Genomic DNA, 23,019 nt, shown 5'->3' on the forward strand with positions numbered 1-23,019 from the left:
ACATATTCGACCAAAAAAGAGTTACGATTAGCGTTTTTTTTTACTTTATTCACATCCTAGATTCTATTAGTTTCCACTCCTACTCGACAGAAGAACAAAATTAGCCCCGCCCACCCACCCTGTCTCGATTTCGGTGATTGCTTTTATCCGCCCTGAATAGATGGAATGATCTTATACTGAACAGAAATAAAATTAGTCGTTAGAACGAGAAGAGGGGGTGGGCGGGCGGGGCTAATATTTGATAACACAAGACTGGATTTTGGCACTTTCGACATATTCGACCAAAAAAAGTCACGATTAGCGCTTTTTTACTGTTTTTACATACTAGATTCTATTAGTTCCCACTCCTATTCGACTGAAGAACATAATTAGCCGTCCACCCACCCTGTCTTTATTTCAGTGATTAATTTTAACCGAACTGAATGTAATGAATGATATTATAGTGAGCAGAAATAAAATTAGTGTTTAGAATGATAAGGCTGGGGGTGTTCCCTAGAATATCCCAAAAGAGTATCTACAGTGAAATATTCGTTTTTTTTCATTAAGTTGCCAAATTTGTCGTTGCAGGTCTTTCCGAAACATATAATTTGTAAATAAATCCGTTGGTTTTCGCTTGCCAGGTAGTGATGTTTTTAAATTTTGGTCCCCTGTTGATAAAATTTTCGCCACAGTTGATGTTCCCACCTATGTATGAGAAACAAAATTAAAAAATATTTTACAGCGTATTTTTGCATTATAGAAAATATGTTCGAGACCCTCATGGTTACTTCTTCGAAAGACATATCGGAATAAGGTTACTTACTTTGTTTTGTCAAATTTCTAGTTATTTTATTTTTGTTAACGATGTCCATTGCATTACATGGATGTACTATGGGTTGCACACTTCAAAGCCTCGTTAATTTCTGAAAACTGCGAACACAACACAATTAACTTTTTTTTCGAGTTAAAATTACAGGTTAAATATGTTTATCGTCAGTTGAACTGACTAAAAAAAAGCACGTGTTGAATAGCTGTTTTGCACTTTAGGTAATTTATTTACGTCGGTAAATATTACTTGTAGGATTACTAATCTGATGAATACTTAAGAATGAAAGTTGAGTCAGCTTTCGTCAAGGTCAAGTGCAGTGGAAGATCCAGGTCTTTGACGTTACATTTACCAAAATTCATCCAAAGCGACGAAAAGTTCAAAGGTAGTGCGAATTTTAATTTACTCACAACCATTTTTTTTTATTTTCATTCGTTACCTCTTTGACAACGAAGAAAAAGTGGGTCCAAGGTTGTTTAGAGTGAGTTTTCATAATAAAATTTTTCAATTAGCAAGGGTTTCGGGGATTATGTGTCTAATAAAAATCGAAACGGACGACAGACAGACCGACAGACAGACGGAAACGGGAAATCTTACGCATAGACGGCAAATAGGTGACAGACACGGAAACAAAGACCCATTTTTTCGTACTCTAGACAAATGACAACAATAATAACAAATTTTTATTACCGATAAAATATTAATCCCCACACAAGGACAATAGAACGTCGACTACAGAAAAACGTGTAGAGGAGACACGTGTAGACACTATTATTAATTATGAAATAAAAACTAGTCAAACTGAAACAAAAAAAATCAGAGGATACTCGAACGACCGTGATCCATGCACCTGCATGTTTACCAAGCGCGACCAACACTAAACAATTCATTTAAAACATGTAAAATGAACAAATTAAAACCAAAAAAATGGGCTCTGCAATAAAACGACCTGCCACAAATGAACAAATTCCGCCACAAAACGAGCAAAACTCTAATTATTCCCGCCAAGTTTCCATTGGGAAAAAAGTGGGGACGTACAACGCACCGATGTCTTAAACTAGTCTTAATTGTACCACGATGCTGAAAGAACCGAATCCGGCCGACGTTGTGGCGAAAGCCCGACGCACTTTCAATAGTGGTACGACCCGGAGCCTGCAGCACCGCAAGAAGTACCTCCGAAGCTTCGTTACCTTCTTCCAAGAAAACGAGGACGCCATCATCGAGTCCATCTTCGCAGACTCGCGAAAGGACCGCCAAGAAACGCGATGGGAAATTTACTCGGCGATTTTTCACACCCAGTACTTGATCGACAACGTGGGCACATGGGTGAGCGAGGAAAACGTGCCGAAGCGATGGGTCGACACGCTGGATAAAATTTACGTGCACTGCGACCCATATGGGGTCGTTCTGGTGATGACTTGCTGGAATATGCCCATCTTGACTTTGGTACCGCTGGCAGGTTCGTCGTTTTTTTATTTTGGTTCGGGTGTTAATGGTTGGTTTTAGGAGCTATAGCTGCGGGTAATTGCGTCGTGCTTAAACCTTCCCATAAAGGACCCAGTTTTGGGACTTTATTGGCAACTGTTTTGCCTAAGTACTTGGATCCTGCGTGCTACACAATTTTTGGTGAAAATAACGACTACGTGGAGAAGCTCCTGGAGGAAAAGTTCGACTATATCTACTTCACGGGGACGGCTTCAGTTGGGAGGATTATTCACAGGGCTGCCAACAAATATCTAACACCTACTACTTTACAGTTGGGGGGTAAAAACCCGGTTTATATTGATTCTAGTGCTGATTTGGAGCAAGCGGCTGCTCGGATAATTTGGGGCAAGTGTTTGAACTCGGGGCAAGCTTGTTCGTGTCCGGATTATGTTCTTTGCTCGAAACCAATCAGAGAGCGCTTCGTCGAACATGCCAAAACTGCCATCGAACGATTTTACCCAGACTCCCAATACTGTCCCATACTTAACGACCACGAGCTCCAGAGATTGTCAAATTTGCTCAAAAACCTGGACATAGCACTAGGAGGCGGAGTCGACTTTACGCAAACAACCATGCAACCCACCGTTGCAATTAACGTCTCCCCGGATCACCCCATCATGGAAGAGGAGATCTTCGGTCCCATCTTACCCATCGTGACGGTTAACAGTGCGGAAGAAGCGGTTAACTTCATCAACACACGGGAAAAACCTCTGGTGATCTATCTCTTTTCGAGGAAATCAAGCGTGAAGAAGTTTTTTATCGAGAATACTAGTTCTGGGGCTGTTACGGTTAACGATACCATAGTACACGTGATCGTGGAGAGCTTGCCCTTTGGTGGGGTGGGTTCTAGTGGCATGGGACGTTTCAAAGGGAAGGATAGTTTTGACACCTTCGTCAACAGGAAGAGCGTTCTGGATAAAAACACCTGGGGAATTGGGGAAAGAGTGAATGAGTTGAGATATCCGCCTCTCACGAAACGCAAGACTGACGTGGCTAGATTTTTGCTTCAGTATAGGAAGGGACCATCATGGGTTACGGTGGTCACTTCGATGATTTTTTTACTGGCGTTGGGTGCAAGTTTTAACTTGGATTTTTGGCAATAATTACATAATTGTAATGTATATGGTTTTATTATTAAAGGAAATAAATCACAGCTCTTCCGTATTATTTAATTATCGGTGAAGTCGGGATCTCCAAAGTCTCTACAATGTTAAAAAATTGGTCGAAGATTATTTCGACAGAACTTTTTTCGCGCGATCCGTACAAGTGCGGACAATGTAAAATATATTTAAGACAATCAACGGGACAAAAGGTTTTCGAAAAATCCAAAAACTGAAAAATCGAAATATCGAAAAATCAAAAAATTACAAAAAAAAAACCGGAAAATCCAAATCCGAAAATTCGAATGGTGAAAAATTGAGAAATCGAAAACTTGAAAAATCGAGAAATCTAAAATTCGAACAATTTTTAAACTCTTAAAACCAAGATGTCAAGAAATCAAATTTAAAAATTGTAAAATCGAAAGATGTAAAATTCAAAAACCGAATAATTGAAAAATCAATAACATAAAAATAAAGAATTAAAAATCGAAATACTGAAAAATATAATTATCGATGAACTGAAGAATTGAAAAATCTAGAAATCGAGAAACTGAAAAATCGAAAGCCGAAAAGTGTAAAAATCGAGCAGTCAAAAAGTCTAAAAATTAAATTATCGAAAACTGTTCAGAAATTGAGAAATTCCCAAAATTGAAATGTTGAAAAATCGAAAAATTTTTAAATCTTAAAAGCGAGATTTTTAAATACATATAGAAAATATTACAATCCAGATGTCAAGAAATAGAGTCAAAAAATTGTTCAGTCATAAAACGTAAAATTTCAAAAATCGAAGAACTGAAAAATCAATAAAATGAAAAATAAAGAATTTAAAGAATCGCAATTCTGAAAAATAGAAATATGGATGAACTGAAGAACTGAAAAATCGAGAAATTGAAAAACTGAAAAATTGAAATCCGAAAAGTTGAAAAATCGAGCAGTCAAAAAATGGTAAAATTAAAATATCGAAGAACTAAACGATCCAGAAATTGAAAAATTCCCAAACTTGAAATGTTGAAAAATTGAGAAATTCCAAATATAATACGATGAAAAATTGAGAAATCGAAAACTTGAAAAATCGAAAAAATTTTAAAATCTTAAAACCGAGATCTCAAGAAATGGAACAAAAAAATCGAACTGAAAAATCGAGAAATCGAGAAACCGAAAAATCGAAATCCGAAAAGTGGAAAAATCGAGCATTCAAAAAATCGAAAAATAAATCAAAACTCAATGATTCCGATTTTGAAAAATTTACAAAATTGAAGTGTCGAAAAATTTTAAAAATCTTAAAACCGACATGTCAAGAAATCGAATAAAAAAATCGTAAAATCGAAAAATGTGAAATTTCAAAAATTGGAGAATTGAAAAATCAATAAAATAAAAATAAAGAATTTAAAGAATCGAAATTCTGAAAAATAGAAATATGGATGAACTGAAGAACTGAAAAATCGAGGAATTGAAAAACTGAAAAATTGAAATCCGAAAAGTAGAAAAATAGAAAAATTAAATTATCGAAAAACTGAACAACCCAAAAATTAAAAAATTTCCAAAATTGAAATGTTGAAAAATTGAGAAATTTCCAAATTGAAATGTTTTAAAAGTTAAGAAATTCCCAAAAATAGTATGTTGAAAAATTGAGAAAGCGAGAAATCTAAAAACCCAAAAATTGAAAATTTTTTAAAATCTTAAAATCGAGATATCAAAAAATCGTAAAATCGAAAAATGTAAAATTTCAAAAATTTGAGAATTGAAAAATCAATAAAATAAAAAATGAAGAATTTAAAGAATCGAAATTCTGAAAAATAGAAAGATGGATGACCTGAAGAATTGAAAAATCGAGAAATTGAAAAACTGAAAAATCGAAATCCGAAAAGTGAAAAAATCGAAAATTTAAATTATCGAAAAACTGAACAATCCAGAAATTGAAAAATTCCCAAAATTCAAATGTTGAAATATTGAGAAATTCCCAAAATTGAAATGTTGAAAAATTAAGCAATTCCTAAAAATTGTATGTTGAAAAATTGAGAAATCGAGAAATCTAAAAATCCAAAAATTGAAAAATTTTTAAAAACTTAAAATCGAGATATCAAGAAATCGAATAAAAAAATCGTAAAATCGAAAAATGTAAAATTTCAAAAATTGGAGAATTGAAAATTCAATAAAATAAAAATAAAGAATTTAAAGAATCGAAATTCTGAAAAATGGAAATATGGATGACCTGAAGAATTGAAAAATCGAGCAATTCGAAAACTGAAAAATCGAAATCGGAAAAGTAGAAAAATCGAAATATTAAATTATCGAAAAACTGAACAATCCAAAAATTGAAAAATTTCCAAAATTGAAATGTTGAAAAATTAAGAAATTTCCAAATTGAAATGTTGAAAAATTAAGAAATTTCCAAAAATAGTATGTTGAAAAATTGAGAAATCGAGAAATCTAAAAATCCAAAAATTGAAAAATTTTTAAAAACTTAAAATCGAGATATCAAGAAATCGAATCAAAAAATCGAAAAATCGAAAAATGTAAAATTTCAAAAATTGGAGAATTGAAAATTCAATAAAATAAAAATAAAGAATTTAAAGAATCGAAATTCTGAAAAATGGAAATATCGGTGAATTGAAGAATTGAAAAATCGAGACATTGAAAAACTGAAAAATCGTAATCCGAAAAGTGGAAAAATCGAAAAATTAAATTATGGAAAAACTGAACAATCCAGAAATTGAAAAATTCCCAAAATTGAAATGTTGAAAAATTGAAAAATTTCCAAAATTGAAATGCTGAAAAATTAAGAAATTCCCAAAAATAATATGCTGAAAAATTGAGAAATCGAAAACTTGAAAAACCGGGAAATCTAAAAATCCAAAAATTTAAACATTTTTAAAGTCTCAAAAGCGAGATGTGAATAAATCGAATTAAAAAATCGTAAAATGGAAAAATGTAAAATTTCAAAAATCGGGTAATTGAAAATTCAATAAAATAAAAATTAAGAATTTAAAGAATCAAAATTTTGAGAAATAGAAATATGGATGACCTGAAGAATTGAAAAATTGAGAAATTGAGAAATTGAAAAACGGAAAAATCGTAATCCTAAAAGTGGAAAAATCAAAAAATTAAATTATGGAAAAACTAGACAATCAAGGAATTGAAAAATTCCCTAAATTGAAATGTTGAAAAATTAAGAAATACACTAAAATTGAAATGTTCGAAAATTAAGAAATTCCAAAAAATAATATGTTGAAAAATTGAGAAATCGAAACCTTAAAAAAAGAGAAATCAAAAAATCCAAAAATTGAAGAATTTAAAAAATCTTAAAACCGTGATGTCAAGAAATGGAGTTAAAAAATCGTAAAATCAAAAATTGTGCAATTTTAAAAATTGAAGAGTTGAAAAGTCAGTAAAATAAAAATAAAGAATTTAGAATTGAAATTCTGAAAAATAGAAATATCGGGGAATTGCAGAATTGAAAAATCGAGACATTGAAAAACTGAAAAATCGTAATCCGAAAAGTGGAAAAATGGAAAAATTAAATTATGGAAAAACTGAACAATCCAGAAATTGAAAAATTCACAAAATTGAAATGTTGAAAAATTGAAAAATTTCCAAAATTGAAATGTTGAAAAATTAAGAAATTCCCAAAAATAATATGCTGAAAAATTGAGAAATCGAAAACTTGAAGAACCGGGAAATCTAAAAATCCAAAAATTGAAACATTTTTAAAGTCTCAAAAGCGAGATGTGAATAAATCGAATTAAAAATTCGTAAAATCGAAAAATGTAAAATTTCGGATAATTGAAAATTCAATAAAATAAAAATTAAGAACTTAAAGAATCGTAATTCTGAAAAATAGAAATATGGATGAATTGAAGAATTGAAAAATCGAGAAATTGAAGAACTGAAAAATCGAAATCCAAAAAGTGGCAAAATCGAAAAGTGAAATTATGGAAAAACTGAACAATCCAGAAATTTCCAAAATCGAAATGTTGAAAAATTAAGAAATTCCCAAAAATAACATGTTGAAAATTGAGAAATCGAAAACTTGAAAAATCGAGAAATCTAAAAATCCAAAAAGTGAAAAATTTTTTAAATCTTAAAACCGTGATTTGGGAGTTGAAAAATCGTAAAATCGAAAAATGTAAAATTTTAAAAAATGAAGAATTGAAAAAGCAATAAAATAAAAATAAAGAATTTAAAGAATCGAAATTATGAAAGATATAATCTGGATATACTGAAAAATCGACGAATTGAAAAACTGAAAAATCGAAATCCGAAAAGTGGCAAAGTCGAAAAGTTAAATTATCGAAAAACTGAACAAACCAGAAATTGAAAAATTAAGAAATTCGCAAAAATCGTAAGTATGATGAAATAAAAAATTTAAAATATTGAAAAATTGAAAAATAGAAATATGGAAAGAAGATATTGAAGAATTGCAAAATCGAGAAACCGAGAAATCGAGAACTCAAGAACTTGGCAAATCGAGAAGTCGAAAAATCTTACATTTAAAAAATTGAAAAATTAAAATATCGAAAAATAGAAGAACCGAGAAACCGAAAATTTCAAAATTTTAAAAAATCTAAAAATTTAAAAATCGGATCATCCGAAAATTGGAAAGTCGAAAAATCGAAAACCAAGAATCAGCATATCGTAAAATTGAAAAACTGAAAATTAAAAGATCGCGAAATCGAAAGTTGGTAAAATCGATTAATCGAAAAATCATAAATCAAATCATAAATTAAAATAACAATAAAAATAATAACTGTACAAAAGTAACTTTTTTTTATGATTGAAAAATATCAGGACATTAGAACGATGACTGCAGAAACACGTGTGATGCAGACAGGTATAGACACTATTATTAATGATTACATAAAAACTAGCCAAAATGAAAACAAATTGGAGAATATTCACACGATTGTGCATGCATGCTTCCCAAGCGCGACCAACAACAAAAAAATGCATTTAAAACAATTTATCCGAATAAATTAGGCCCGAAAATGATGAAATCTGCAATAAAAGTAACTCATCAAGCCATATACGAACAAATTCGGCTGCAGAAAACCAAAAACCCATTCAGTCTCGCCAATTTCCCATAAAAAAACAAAAAGTGGGGACTTGCAACGAATCATAGAGCCAATCCTCTCAATGTAGTGGTCAAACTAGTCTTAACTGCACCAACGATGCTGCAAGACCTGAATCCGGTCGACGTGGTGGCCACAGCCCGCCGTACTTTTAACAGTGGTACCACCAGAAACCTGCACCAGCGCAAGAAGTCCCTCCGAAGCCTCGTTAACTTCTTCCAGGAACAGGAAGACGCCATCATCGAATGTGTCTTCGCAGACTCGCGAAAGAACAGAGAAGAAACGCGGTTGGAAATTTACGCGGCGATTTCTCACATCCAGCACTTAATCGACAACGTGGGCAAATGGGTGAGCGGGGAAAATGTGCGGAAGCGATGGGTCAACACGCTGGACAAAATTTACGTGCACAGCAAACCATATGGGGTGGTTCTTTTGATGCCTTGCTGGAATAAGCCCATCTTGAGTTTGCTACCTCTGGCAGGTTCGTCGCTTGTTTTTATCTTGGTTCGGGTATTAATGGGTGGTTTTAGGAGCTATAGCTGCGGGTAATTGCGTCGTGATTAAACCTGCCCATAATGGACACCATTTTGGGAAATTTTTGGCAACAGTTTTGCCTTCGTACTTGGATCCTGAGTGCTACCCGATTTTTTGCGAAAAAAACGACTGTGTGGACAAGCTCCTAGAGGAAAAGTTTGATTATATATATTTCACGGGGACGGCTTCAGTTGGAAGAATTATTCACAGAGCGGCCAACAAATATCTAACGCCTATTAGTTTGCAGTTGGGGGGTAAAAACCCGGTTTATATTGATTCTAGTGCTGATTTGGAACAAGCGGCTGCCCGGATAATTCGGGGCAAGTGTTTCAACTCGGGACAAACTTGTTCGTGTCCGGATTACGTCCTTTGCTCAAAACCAATCACAGAGCGCTTCGTCGAACATGCCAAAACTGCCATCGAACGATTTTACCCAGACTCCCAACACTGTCCCATAGTTAACGACCACCAGCTCCAGAGATTGTCAAACTTGCTCAAAGGCCTGGACATAGCACTAGGAGGCGGAGTGGATTTTACCCAAAGAACCATGCAACCCACCGTTGCAGTTAACGTCTCCCCGGATCACCCCATCATGGAAGAGGAGATCTTGGGTCCCATTTTACCCATCGTGACGGTTAACAGTACGGAAGAAGCGGTTAACTGCATTAACAGACGGGAAAAACCTCTGGTGATCTATCTCTTCTCGAAAAAATCGAGCGTGAAGAGGTTTTTTATCGAGAATACTACTTCTGAGGCTGTTACGGTTAACGATACCATAGTGGAGAGTTTGCCCTATGGTGGGCTGGGTTCTAGTGCCATGGGACGTTTTGATAGTTTTGACACCAACAAGAAAATTGGTCCGGATAAAAACACCTGGGGAATTGTGGAAAGAGTGAATGAGTTGAGATATCCGCGTCCGACGAAACCCAAGACTGACTTGGCTAAATTTTTGCTTAAAAATAGGAGGCGACCATCATGGGTTTTAGTGGTTACTTCGATTGTCGTTTTACTGGCGTTGGGTGCAAGTTTTAAGTTAGATTTATGGTCATAATTACATAATTATAATGTATATGGTTTTGTTATTGAAGGAAATAAATGACTTTCCTCGCTCCACTGGCATAAATAAAATTCCCACGGGGGCAAAGTCCAAGGGGGAGCTGTCCGTTCAAGTGCGAATAATGTAAAATATATTTAAGGCAAACAATCAACGGGAAAAATGGTTTTCCAACAGTCGAGAAATTTAAAAACCGAAACATCGATAAATCAAAAAATTCTTAAAATCAAAAAATTGAAAAACCGAAAAATCGAAATCCGAAAAATTGAAAAATTAAAATATCGAAAAACTGGACGGTCAGAAATTGAAAAATTCCCTGAAATGTTGAAAAATCGAGAAATCTAAAAATTGAAAAGTCGAAAAAATTTTTAAATTTTACAAGCCAGAAGTCAAGAAATGGAATAAAAAAATCGGAAAATGCAATAATTGTAAAATTTACAAATAGAAGAATTGAAAAATCAATGAAACATAAAAAATTTAAAAATCCGAAAATTAAAAAATCGAAGAACTCAAGAATTATAAGAACGAGAAATCGAAAAATCTAGCAATTAAAAAATAAAAAAATTGGTAGAAACTTATTTCGACAGGACTTCCCTCGTCTCGTCTCTTTGAAAAATTCAAAGTGGGATTTGTGGCACTTTGAATTTTTTGTGGAAAGGTGGTTCAAACAATTTAATTAATCAATCAATTTCTTTTATTGATTAAATCAGTATCAGTATCGCTGTGTTTTTCCAGAAAATGTTGGGTATTCGATACTGTTATTTTTCAATTTCCATTTTACCCTAAATAAAATAAGTCAGTGAAATGAAGAAAGTAGGTGGGCGGGGCTAAATTTAGTTTTTTTCTAGTTTTATCGTCAAGCAGTAGCCCCGCCCACCCACCCCTTCTTCGTTCCAGTGACTACTATTTATCTTGTTCACTGCTATCTTTGCAAGTTTTAGACCCACCCACCCTCTATTTTCTCAGAGGGTATGGCATTTGCCAAAATCAGTCTTGTCTTATCAAATACTTGCCCCGCCCGCCCACCCTGTTTTCTTAGAGAGAATGTCAAAAGTGCCAAATTCAGTCTTATCTTACCAAATACTAGCCCCACCCACCCACCCTCTGTTTTCTTGGAGAATATGTGATCTGCGAAAATTAGTCTTATCTTAGCTAGTACTAGCCCCGCCCACTCCCCTTCTTCTCATTATAACGACTAATTATATTTCAGTTCCGTATAGGATCATTCATTTCATTCGGATCGGATAAAATTAATCGTTGAGAAGGAGGAAGGGGGGTGGGTGGGCGGGGCTAATCATGTTCTTCTAGCGAGAGGGAGTAGCAACTAATAATAGAAACGAAGTCGAAAATAACTTCTGGTTGAAAAATGGACGAAAATGTCAAAAATGCCAAAATCACTCTTATCTCACCAAATACTAGCCCCGCCCACCCACCCTCTATTTTCTCAGAGGATATGGCACTTGGCAAAATCAGTCTTGTCTTATCAAATATTTGCCCCGCCCAGCCCGCCCACCCTCTGTTTTCTTAGAGAGAATATCAAAAGTGCCAAAATCAGTCTTATCTTACGAGATACTAGCCCCGCCCACCAACCTCTGTTTTCTTGGAGAATATGTGATTTGCGAACTTTAGTCTTATCTTAACTAGTACTAGCCCCGCCCACTCCCTTCTTGTCATTATAACGACTAATTATATTTCAGTTCCGTATAAGATCATTCATTTCATTCGGATCGGATAAAATTAATCATTGAGAAGGAGGAAGGGGGGTGGGTGGGGCTAATCATGTTCTTCTATCGAGAGGGAGTGGCAACTAATAATAGAATCGAAGCCGAAAATGACTTCTGGTTGAAAAATGGTCGAAAATGTCAAAACTGCCAAAATCAATCTTATATTACCAAATACTAGCCCCGCCCACCCACCCGTATTTTGTCAGAGGATAATTCATTTGCCAAAATAAGACTTATCTTAGCAAGTACTGGCAAGTACTACCCTCTGAGAAAATAGCGGGCGGGGCTAGTACTTGGTAAGATAAAACTGATTTTGGCAAATGACATATCCTGTGGGAAAATAGAGGGCGGGTGGGCGGGCCTAGTATTTGTTAAAACTGATTTTGCCCCTATTGATCTTGTAAAAATTGATGAAATTTAAAGGTGTCAAATTGCAAATTTCCATAGTAACGAGTTAAATTCCTAAATCTACCCGAAATGTGCAAAATATGATGAGTTTTACTTGTGATTTATCATTGCATTCATACTTTTTAGCTCTGCTGAGACAGGTGGTTCAAAAAAAATTAATGAATCAGTCAATTTATTTTATTGATTAAATTAGCATCAGTATGGCTGTATTTTCCCAGAAAATTTTGGGTACACAACACCGTTATTTTTCAATTTCCATTTTAACTAAATAAAATAAGTCAGTGAAATAAAGAAAGTAGGTGGGCGGTGCTAAATTTAGCTTTTTTCCAGTTTTATCGCCAAACAGTAGCCCCGCCCGCCCACCCCTTCTTTGTTCCAGTGACTACTCTTTATCTTGTTCAGTCCTATCTTTGTAAGTTTTAGCCCCGCCCACCCACCCTCTATTTTCTTAGAAGTATGACGTTTGCCACAATGAGTCTTATCTTAGCCGATACTAGCGCCGCCCACACATGCTATTCTCATTCAAACGATTTTATCCCTCTTCAGTTGAGATTCAACTCTCAGTCGGAGTAGACGAAATGAATTACTGAAATCAAGGCGGGGTGGGTGGGCGGGGCTAAGTTAAACTTTTTCGTACAGAATATTTCATAAACAAACAATAGCGCCGCCCAACCACCATCTCTTCATTCCAGTGATTATTTTTAATCTTGATCAGTCCTACCTTTGCAAGTATTAGATCCACAAACCCTCTATTTTCTCAGAGGATGTGGCATTTGCCAAAATCAGTCTTGTCTTACCAAATACTAGCCCCGCCCACCCACCCTCTGTTTTCTTGGAGAATATGTGATTTGCCAAAATCAGTCTTATTTTATCAAAAACTAGCCTCGCCCACCCACCCTCTGTTTTCTTGGAGAACATGTGATTTGCCAAAATCAGTTTGATCTTAGCTAGTACTAGCCCCGCCCTCTCCCTTTTTTTCATTATAACGACTAATTATATTTCAGTTCCGTATAAGATCATTCATTTCATTCGGATCGGATAAAATTAATCATTGAGAAGGAGGAAGGGGTGGGCGGTGCTAATCATGTTCTTCTATCGAGAGGGAGTAGCAACTAATAATAGAAACGAAACCGAAAATGACTTCTGGTTGAAAAATGGTCGAAAATGTCAAAAGTGCCAAAATCAATCTTATCTCACCAAATACTAGCCCCGCCCACCCACCCGTATTTTGTCAGAGGATAATTCATTTGCCAAAATAAGACTTATCTTAGCAAGTACTGGCAAGTACTACCCTCTGAGAAAATAGCGGGCGGGTGGGCGGGGCTAGTACTTGGTAAGATAAGACTGATTTTGGCAAATGACATTCTGTGGGAAAATAGCGGGCGGGTGGGCGGGGCTAGTATTTGTTAAAACTGATTTTGCCCCTATTAATCTTGCAAAACTTTAAAGGTGTTAAATTGCAAATTTCAATAATAACGAGTTAAATTCCCAAATCTACCCGAAATGTGCAAAATATTTTGAGTTTTTACTTGTGATTTATCACTGTCTTCATATTTTTTTAGATTTGCTTATACAGATGTCTCAAAAAAAATAATGAAGGTGTCGATTCATTTTATTGATTAAATCAGGATCGCCTCACTCTATTTTCCCAGAAAATTTGGGGAATACAATACTGTTATTTTTAGTATTACAGTGCACCAATTATCTGAGATTATCTGCCTAATAAAAATTTGAACAGACGGTAGACAGAGTGAACCAGGAGACCTAATTTTTCATACTCTGTGGGTCATGAAATGTCGAGAAAACATAAAAGTAGCCAGTCGTAATTTTAGTGACTTAAAGTGTACTGTCAAAATGCCAATATATTAACTTTGAAAAACCTTTCCCTAAACTATAACCCGCCGCATCGCGTCGAGTTCTTAGCCAATCGACGCATACATCAACGATTGATATAATATATTTTTGTAGTTTATGATGTTACTATTAAAATTAACTAGTCTTCCTTTAAAAAATAATAGAAACTTAAAAGGACATTAGAACGTCGACTGCAGAAACACATGTGGTTCAAACACGTGTCGACACTAATTCATTATTCGATAAAAACTAGCCAAAATGAAAAAAATTGGAGGATCTTCAGACAATTGTACATGCATGCTTCCCAAGCGCGACCAACAATAAAAAAATGTATCTAAAACACTTTAAATGCATACATTAGAACCGAAAATGATGAATTCTGCATTAAAATAATTCATGCCGCATACGAACAAATTCCGCCTCATAAAACCAAAAATCTATTCAGTCCCGCCAAGTTTCCCCAAAAAAACGAAAAGTGGGGACGAAACATAAAGTCAAACTTCTCAATGCAGTGGTCGAATTAGTGTTTGCACCAACGATGCTACAACAACTGAATCCGGTCGACGTGGTGGCCAAAGCCCGCCGTGCTTTCAACAATGGTACCACCAGGAGCCTGCAGCAGCGCAAGAAGTACCTCCGAAGCCTCGTTAACTTCTTCCAAGGACAAGAAGACGCCATCATCGGATGCGTCTTCGCAGACTCGCGAAAGAACAAAGAAGAAATGCGATTGGAAATTTACATGGCGATTTTTCACACCCAGTACTTACTCGACAACGTGGACAAATGGGTGAGTGGGGAAACTGTGCCCAAGCGATGGGTCGACACGCTGGACAAAATTTACGTGCACAAGGAACCATATGGGGTGGTTCTGCTCATAGCTTGCTGGAATAAGCCCATCTTGAGTTTGCTACCTCTGGCAGGTTCGTCGTTTTTTTTATCTTGGTTGGGGTATTAATGGGTGGTTTTAGGAGCTATAGCTGCGGGTAATTGCGTCGTGATTAAACCTTCCCATAATGGATACAATTTTGGGACTTTTTTGGCAACTGTTTTGCCTACGTACTTGGATCCTGAGTGCTACCCGATTTTTTTTGAGAAGAACGACCGTGTGGAGAAACTCCTGGAGGAAAAGTTCGACTATATCTACTTCACGGGGTCGACTTCAATAGGGAGAATGATTCATAGAGCTGCCAACAAATACCTGACACCTACTACTTTACAGTTGGGGGGCAAAAATCCGATTTATATTGATTCCAGTGCTGATTTGGAGCAAGCGGCTGCTCGGATAATTTGGGGCAAGTGTTTGAACTCGGGGCAAGCTTGTTCGTGTCCGGATTACGTCCTTTGCTCGAAACCAGTCAGAGAGCGCTTCGTCGAACATGCCAAATCTACCATCGAACGATTTTACCCAGACTCCCAACACTGTCCCATAGTTAACGACCATCAGCTCCAGAGATTGTCAAACTTGCTCAAAGGCCTGGACATAGCACTAGGAGGTGGGGTGGACTTTACCCAAAGAACCATGCAACCCACCGTTGCAGTTAACGTCTCCCCGAATCACCCCATCATGCAAGAAGAGATCTTCGGTCCCATTTTACCCATCCTGACGGTTAACGGTGTGGAAGAAGCGGTTAACTTCATCAGTAGACGGGAAAAACCTCTAGTGATCTACGTCTTCTCGAAGAAATCGAGCGTGAAGAAGTTTTTTATCGAGAAAACTAGTTCTGGGGCTGTTACGATTAACGATACCATAGTACACGCGATCGTGGAGAGCTTGCCCTTTGGTGGGGTGGGTTCCAGTGGCATGGGTCGTTTCAAAGGGAAGCATAGTTTTGACACCTTCGTCAACAGGAAAAGCGTTCTGGATAAAAACACCTGGGGAATTGTGGAAAGAGTGAACGAGTTGAGATATCCGCCTCTCACGAAACGCAAGACCGACGTGGTTAAATTTTTGCTTAAATATAGGAGGGAACCATCATGGGTCACGGTGGTTACTTCGATTATTTTTTTACTGGCGTTGGGAGCAAGTTTCAAGTTGGATTTCTGGTAATAATTATATAATTATAATGTATATGGTTTTGATATTAAAGGAAATAAAAAACAAGTCCTTAGGATCCTAGACGAAATCGTGATCAGCATTTGTAAAACTACGTCTAAAAAGTTTTGAATACCACCCCCTTCTAACGTGTGCATGTTACGCTACTGACTGACAGTCCGTTGTCAGATTCGGATGACTCACCAAGTTGAACTTATAATAATCCACCTGTAATAACCCTTGTCCTTCAACACTAGGTAACAGCAATCTGACGCTCAAGTGTTTATTTATGTTTATTTTTTTTGAAAATTGGAAAAAAAATCTAAAAATTCAAAATAACGCCGAAATATGAAAAAAAAAGCTGAAAAACCGGAAAATCGAGAAACTGAAAAAAGTTGAAAAATCAAAACATTGAAAATTCGAAAAATTATAAAATAAAAATCGAAGAATGGAGCAATTGAGATTATTGAAAAAGCCGAAAAATGCAGCAACTGAAAAATCAAAAAATTTAAAAACCGAAAAATTCAATGGTTGAAAAATCGAAAAAAGAAAATTTGTAGAACAGAAAGATTGCTAAATAAAACTCGAAATAAAAAATGTAAAATGGATAAATTAAAAATCGGAAAAACGAACAACCGAAAAATTAAAATTGAAAACTAGAAAAGTTGCAAATCAAAAAATTAAAAAATCCCAAATTTGGAAAATGGGTTAAATTACAAAATAAAAATCGAAACACCAAAAAATGGAATGATTAAAAAAACAAAAAATCAGAAAGAAAGAATAACAGGAAAACTGAAAACCAAGCCGAAATATTAAAAAACAGAAAAAATGTGAAAAAAACAAAAAAGTTGAAAATTCAAAAGACTGAAAACTCGAAAATTGAAAATCTATAATCGAAAAAATTGCAAAATAAAACCGAAAAATAAATTATTAATAAAAAAAATGCAAATTAAGAAATTGTAAAATCGAAAAATTACAAAATGAAAATGGAGTAATTAAGAAATCGAAAAATCAAATAACTGGAAAATCGAAAAATTGAAAAGTAGAAAAACCGAAATTTTGAAGAAATTAAAATTGAAACTCAAAAAAATTGCAGTTCAAAAATGAAACGATTGAGAAACTGAAAAATCAAAAAATTGAAAAACCGAAAAATTCAAAAATTGAAAAATCGGAAAAAGAAAATTTGTTAAACAGAGATTGCAAATTAAAACTCGAAATAAAAAATGGAAAACGATAAATTGAAAATCGGGAAAGCGAACAACCGAAAAGTTGAAAAGTTGGAAAACCGAAAATTTTAAATTGAAAACTCGAAAAACTGCAAATCTAAAAATTAAAAAATCGAAAGTTCGAAAAACGGGTTAAATTGAAAAATAAAAATCGAAACACTAAAAAATCGAATGATTGAAAAATTGAGAAATCGGAAAAAGAGAAATCAAAAAATTCAAAATTAAGCCGAAATGTGAAACACAAAAAAGATATGAAAAAGCAAAAAAGTTGGAAATCGTAAAATCAGGAAATCGAAAAATTAACGAAATTAAAAATTTGTAACATCGAAAAATGACAAAATAAAAATCGAAGAATGGAGTAACTAGAAATCGGAAAAATAAAAAATTAAATAATTGGAAAATCGAAAAATTCAAAAGTTGAAAAATCAAAAAATGAAGATTTGGTTAAACAAAGTTTGCAAAATGAAACCCGAAATACTGAAAAATGGAAAATGGAAGTATTAAAAATTTGAAAACAAGAAAAATTGCAAATCAAAAAATTTAAAAAATCGAAAAGTTGAAAAATGAAAATTTTGAAAACTCGAACTTGTAAAATTGAAAAATTCTAAAATACAATTCAAAACACTGAAAAATCAATTATTAATCTAAAAAAAGAAAATAAAAAAATTGTAGAACAAAAAAATTGCTAAATAAAAATCGAAGAAGAATAATGTAATTAAGAAATCTCAAGAATAAAAATCGAGGAACTGAAAAATCGAAAATTAAAAAGTAGAAAAATCGAAATTAAGAATTTAAAATTGTAACTCAAAGAATTTTCTAAAAATCAAAAAAAAGGAGAAACTGGAAAACCTGGAAGCAGGAAATTTGCAAAATGAAATTAGAAATACTAAAAAATTGAAAATCGAAGAATTAAAACTTTCAAAAAAGAAACAACCGAAAATTTAAATTTGAAAATTGGAAACATTGCAAATCAAAAAATGTAAAAATCGAAAAATTCAAAATCAAGGGGAAACATGAAAAAACAAAAAAGTTAAAAAATCAAAAAACTGGAATAAGGAAATTATGAAATGTACAAGTTGAAAATTGAAGAACTGAAAAATCGAAAAATTGGAAAAACTGGAAAATTTAGAAGCAGAAAAGTTCCAAATGAAGTTCGAAATACTAAAAAATGCTAAATTGGAACAAAGAAAAATTGAAAAATTCAAACAAAGAAATTACAAAATGAAAAAACAAAATAATTTGAAGTTGAAAATTAAAAATTGCAAAATCGAAAAAATTTTAAAATAAGAATCGTAAAACTTGAAAAAATTGAATAATGTAAAATTGAAAACTCGGAAAATTGTGAAAGAAAAATATAAAATCGAAAAGGAAAAATCAGGAAAAACTGGAAAACTAAGAAATGGGATGATTGAAAAATCAAAAATATCGGAAAAATTCAAAATCAAGCTGAAATAATATATAGAACAATTCCAAAATTGAAAAACCGACAAATCGAAAAAACTGAAAACACCAAAAATGAAAACTTGAAAAATTATAATGGAAAAGTTGAACAATTAAAAATCCAGAAACTCGAAAATCGAATGTGTGATAATTGAAAAACGAAGCATTAAATTATCTAAAAATTGAAAATTCGAAAAATAAATCCAAAAATCAGAAAGTGGAAAAACTGAGGAATCGTAAAATTCAGAAACTGAGAAATAGAAAAGTTCAAAAAATATTGCTAAATAAAATTGGAAAAATAAATTAAATAACTGGGAAATCGAAAAATTGAAAGGTATAAAAACCGAAAATTTGAAGAATTGAATCTCAAAAAAAATGTAAATCAAAAATGAAATGATTGAAAAAGCCAAAAAATGCGAAAACTAAAAAATCAAAAAATGAAAACTTGTAAATACAAAAAGTACAATATCCATAAATTAAAAATCGGAAAAACGAACCTCAAAAAATTCGAAATCTGAAAAACCGAAAATTGGAAATTGAAAACTCGGAAAATTGCAAATCAAAGAAGTAAAAAATCGAGAAGTTGAAATAAAAATTTAAAAACAAGAAAAATTGCAAATCAAAAAATTTAAAAAATCGAAAAGTTGAAAAATGAAAATTTTGAAAACTCGAAAAATGGCAAATCGCATTTGTAAAATTGAAAAATTCTAAAATAAAATTCGAAACATTGAAAAATCAATTATTAATCTAAAAAAAGAAAATAAAAAAATTGTGGAACAAAAAAATTACTAAATAAAAATCGAAGAAGAATAATGTAATTAAGAAATCTCAAGAATAAAAATCGAGGAACTAAAACATCGAAAATTAAAAAGTAGAAAAATTGAAAGTTTAAAGAATTTAAAATTGTAACTCCAAGAATTTTCTAAAAATCAAAAAAAAAGGAGAAACTGGAAAACCTGGAAGCAGGAAATTTGCAAAATGGAATTAGAAATGCTAAAAATTGAAAATCGAAGAATTAAAACTTTCAAAAAACAAACAACCGAAAATTTAAATTTGAAAATTGGAAACATTGCAAATCAAAAAATTTAAAAATCGAAGCACAAAAAAATGTAATTATTGAAAAACCAAAAAATCGGGAAAAGAAAAATCGAAAAATTCAAAATCAAGGGGAAACATGAAAAAACAAAAAAGTCCAAAAATCAAAAAATTGGAATAAGGAAATTATAAAATGTACAAGTTGAAAATAGAAAATTGAAGAACTGAAAAATCGAAAAATTGAACCTCAAAAAATTACAAATCAAAAATAGAATTATTGATAAATAAAAAAGGAGAAACTGGAAAATTTAGAAGCAGAAAAGGAACAAAGAAAAATTGAAAAATTCAAACAAAGAAATTACAAAATGAAAAAACAAAATAATTTGAAGTTGAAAACTCTAAAAATTGCAAAATCGAAAATATTATAAAACAAGAATCGTAAAACTTGAAAAAATTGAATAATTTAAAATTGAAAACTCGGAAAATTGTAAAAGAAAAATATAAAATCGAAAAGGAAAAATCAGGAAAAACTGGAAAACTAAGAAATGGGATGATTGAAAAATCAAAAATATATGGGAAAAATTCAAAATCAAGCTGAAATATATATATAGAACAATTCCAAAATTGAAAAACCGACAAATCGAAAAAACTGAAAACACCAAAAATGAAAACTTGAAAAATTATAATGGAAAAGTTGAACAATTAAAAATCCAGAAAGTCGAAAAACTGAGGAATCGTAAAATTCAGAAACTGAGAAATAGAAAAATTCAAAAAATATTGCTAAATAAAATTGGAAAAATAAATTAAATAACTAAATCGAAAAATTGAAAGGTATAAAAACCGAAAATTTGAAGAATTGAATCTCAAAAAAAATATAAATCAAAAATGAAATGATTGAAAAAGCCGAAAAATGGGAAACCTAAAAAATCAAAAAATGAAAATTTGTAAATACAAAAAGTACAATATCCATAAATTAAAAATCGGAAAAACGAACCTCAAAAAATTCGAAATTTGAAAAACCGAAAATTGAAAATTGAAAACTCGGAAAATTGCAAATCAAAGAAGTAAAAAATCGAGAAGTTGAAATAACCAATTTCAAAATAAAAATCGAAACACTTAAAAATCGAATGATTAAAAAATTTAAAAATCTGGAAAAAAAAATAGGAAAATTCAAAATCAAGCCGAAATATGAAAAACACTCTATATGCAAATCCAAAAAATATGAATGGAATGATAAATCCCAAGTACAGATTCGTCATATTTTGGGGTGACGCATCAATTTTTTAGGGGAGATGAGCAAATACATTTTGATCAAAAATTTACCATATATATTGGACAATGTTCAGACGATTGTGCATGCGCGACCAACAATAAAAAAGTGCATTTAAACATGTTATCTGAATAAATTAGACCCGAAAATGATGAAATCTGCAATGAAAGTAACTCAAGCCACATACGAACAAATTCGGCTTCAGAAAACCAAAAACCTATTCAGTCGCGCCAATTTCCTGTAAAAAAAAACAAAAAGTGGGGACTTGCAACGAACCATAGAGCCAATCCTCTCAATGCAGTGGTCAAACTAGTCTTAACTGCACCAACGATGCTGCAACAACTGAATCCGGTCGACGTGGTGGCTAAAGCCCGCCGTACTTTCAACAGTGGTACCACCAGGAGCCTGCAACAGCGCAAGAAGTACCTCCGAAGCCTCGTTAACTTCTTCCAAGAAAAGGAAGACGGCATCATCGAAAGCGTCTTCGCAGACTCGCGAAAGGACGAAGAAGAAGTGCGCTGGGAAATTTACACGGCGATTTTTCACACCCAGTACTTAATCGATAACGTGGGCAAATGGGTGAACGGGGAAAATGTGCCGAAGCGATGGATCGACACGCTGGACAAAATTTACGTGCACAGCGAACCATATGGGGTGGTTCTGCTGGTGACTTGCTGGAATATGCCCATCTTGACTTTGCTACCTCTGGCAGGTTCGTCGTTTTGTTTATCTTGGTTGGGGTATTAATGGGTGGTTTTAGGAGCTATAGCTGCGGGTAATTGCGTCGTGATTAAACCTTCGCATAACGGACACCATTTTGGGACTTTTTTGGCAACTGTTTTGCCCTCGTACTTGGACCCTGAGTGCTACTCGATTTTTTGTGAAAACCACGACCGTGTGGAGAAACTCCTGGACGAAAAGTTCGATTATATCTACTTCACGGGGTCGGCTTCCATTGGGAGAATGATTCACAGGGCTGCCAACAAATACCTAACACCTACTACTTTACAGCTGGGGGGCAAAAACCCGGTTTATATTGATTCTAGTGCTGATTTGGAGCAAGCGGCTGCTCGGATAATTTGGGGCAAGTGTTTGAACTCGGGGCAATCTTGTTCCTCTCCGGATTACGTCCTTTGCTCGAGACCAATCAGAGAGCGCTTCGTCGAACATGCCAAATCTGCCATCGAACGATTTTACCCAGACTCCCAACACTGTCCCATAGTTAACGACCATCAGCTCCAGAGATTGTCAAACTTGCTCAAAGACCTGGACATAGCACTAGGAGGCGGAGTGGACTTTACCCAAACAACCATGCAACCCACCGTTGCAATTAACGTCTCCCCGGATCACCCCATCATGGAAGAGGAGATCTTCGGACCCATCTTACCCATCGTGACGGTTAACAGTGCGGAAGAAGCGGTTAACTTCATCAACACACGGGAAAAACCTCTGGTGATCTACCTCTTTTCGAAGAAATCAAGCGTGAAGAAGTTTTTTATCGAGAATACTAGTTCTGGGGCTGTTACGGTTAACGATACCATAGTACAGGTGATCGTGGAGAGCTTGCCATTTGGTGGGGTGGGTTCTAGTGGCATGGGACGTTTCAAAGGGAAGGATAGTTTTGACACCTTCGTCAACAGGAAAAGCGTTCTGGATAAAAACACCTGGGGAATTGTGGAAAGAGTGAATGAGTTGAGATATCCGCCTCTCACGAAACGCAAGACTGACGTGGCTACATTTTTGCTTAAATATAGGAGGGAACCATCATGGGTTACGGTGGTCACTTTGATATTTTTTTTACTGGCGTTGGGTGCGAGTTTTAGGTTGGATTTGTGGTAGAATTACATAATTATAATGTATATGGTTTTGGTTTTAAAACAAATCAATAACAAGTCTTCTGGATTATTTAATCGACGAAATTAATACGTAGTTTTTACATTAATTATTTACAAATGTCAAATGTTCTAATCTCATGTTGAAGAG

The 23,019-nt window shown here is 33.9% G+C and overlaps 5 protein-coding genes across 6 annotated transcripts in view; all 5 read left to right on the plus strand.

The window, feature by feature from the left end:
* LOC135132064 (synaptotagmin-15-like) overlaps positions 1-23,019 on the plus strand; it is a 205,920-nt gene that overhangs the window by 105,407 nt on the left and 77,494 nt on the right. The window lies entirely within an intron of this gene.
* Positions 1,846-3,443, plus strand: LOC135132148 (aldehyde dehydrogenase, dimeric NADP-preferring-like). The gene is made up of 2 exons (XM_064060123.1): positions 1,846-2,264; positions 2,312-3,443. The coding sequence occupies exons 1-2, from the start codon at positions 1,883-1,885 to the stop codon at positions 3,391-3,393; spliced, it is 1,464 nt and encodes a 487-aa protein (XP_063916193.1). The 5' UTR covers positions 1,846-1,882; the 3' UTR covers positions 3,394-3,443.
* On the plus strand, positions 8,191-10,062 carry LOC135132932 (aldehyde dehydrogenase, dimeric NADP-preferring-like). Its single transcript, XM_064061153.1, has 3 exons — positions 8,191-8,221; positions 8,530-8,940; positions 8,990-10,062. Exons 1-3 carry the CDS (start codon positions 8,191-8,193, stop codon positions 10,042-10,044), a joined length of 1,497 nt encoding a protein of 498 aa, XP_063917223.1. The 3' UTR covers positions 10,045-10,062.
* LOC135132934 (aldehyde dehydrogenase, dimeric NADP-preferring-like) lies at positions 14,572-16,197 on the plus strand. The gene is made up of 3 exons (XM_064061154.1): positions 14,572-14,953; positions 15,002-16,076; positions 16,143-16,197. The coding sequence occupies exons 1-3, from the start codon at positions 14,572-14,574 to the stop codon at positions 16,195-16,197; spliced, it is 1,512 nt and encodes a 503-aa protein (XP_063917224.1).
* On the plus strand, positions 21,367-22,996 carry LOC135132632 (aldehyde dehydrogenase, dimeric NADP-preferring-like). Its single transcript, XM_064060775.1, has 2 exons — positions 21,367-21,748; positions 21,797-22,996. The coding sequence occupies exons 1-2, from the start codon at positions 21,367-21,369 to the stop codon at positions 22,873-22,875; spliced, it is 1,461 nt and encodes a 486-aa protein (XP_063916845.1). The 3' UTR covers positions 22,876-22,996.

The sequence above is a fragment of the Zophobas morio genome, unplaced genomic scaffold (genome assembly GCF_036711695.1).
Source record: "Zophobas morio isolate AGI-343-1 ecotype UQ-CSIRO unplaced genomic scaffold, CSIRO_AGI_Zmor_V1 ptg000021l, whole genome shotgun sequence".
NCBI classification, from domain to species: Eukaryota; Metazoa; Arthropoda; class Insecta; order Coleoptera; family Tenebrionidae; genus Zophobas; species Zophobas morio.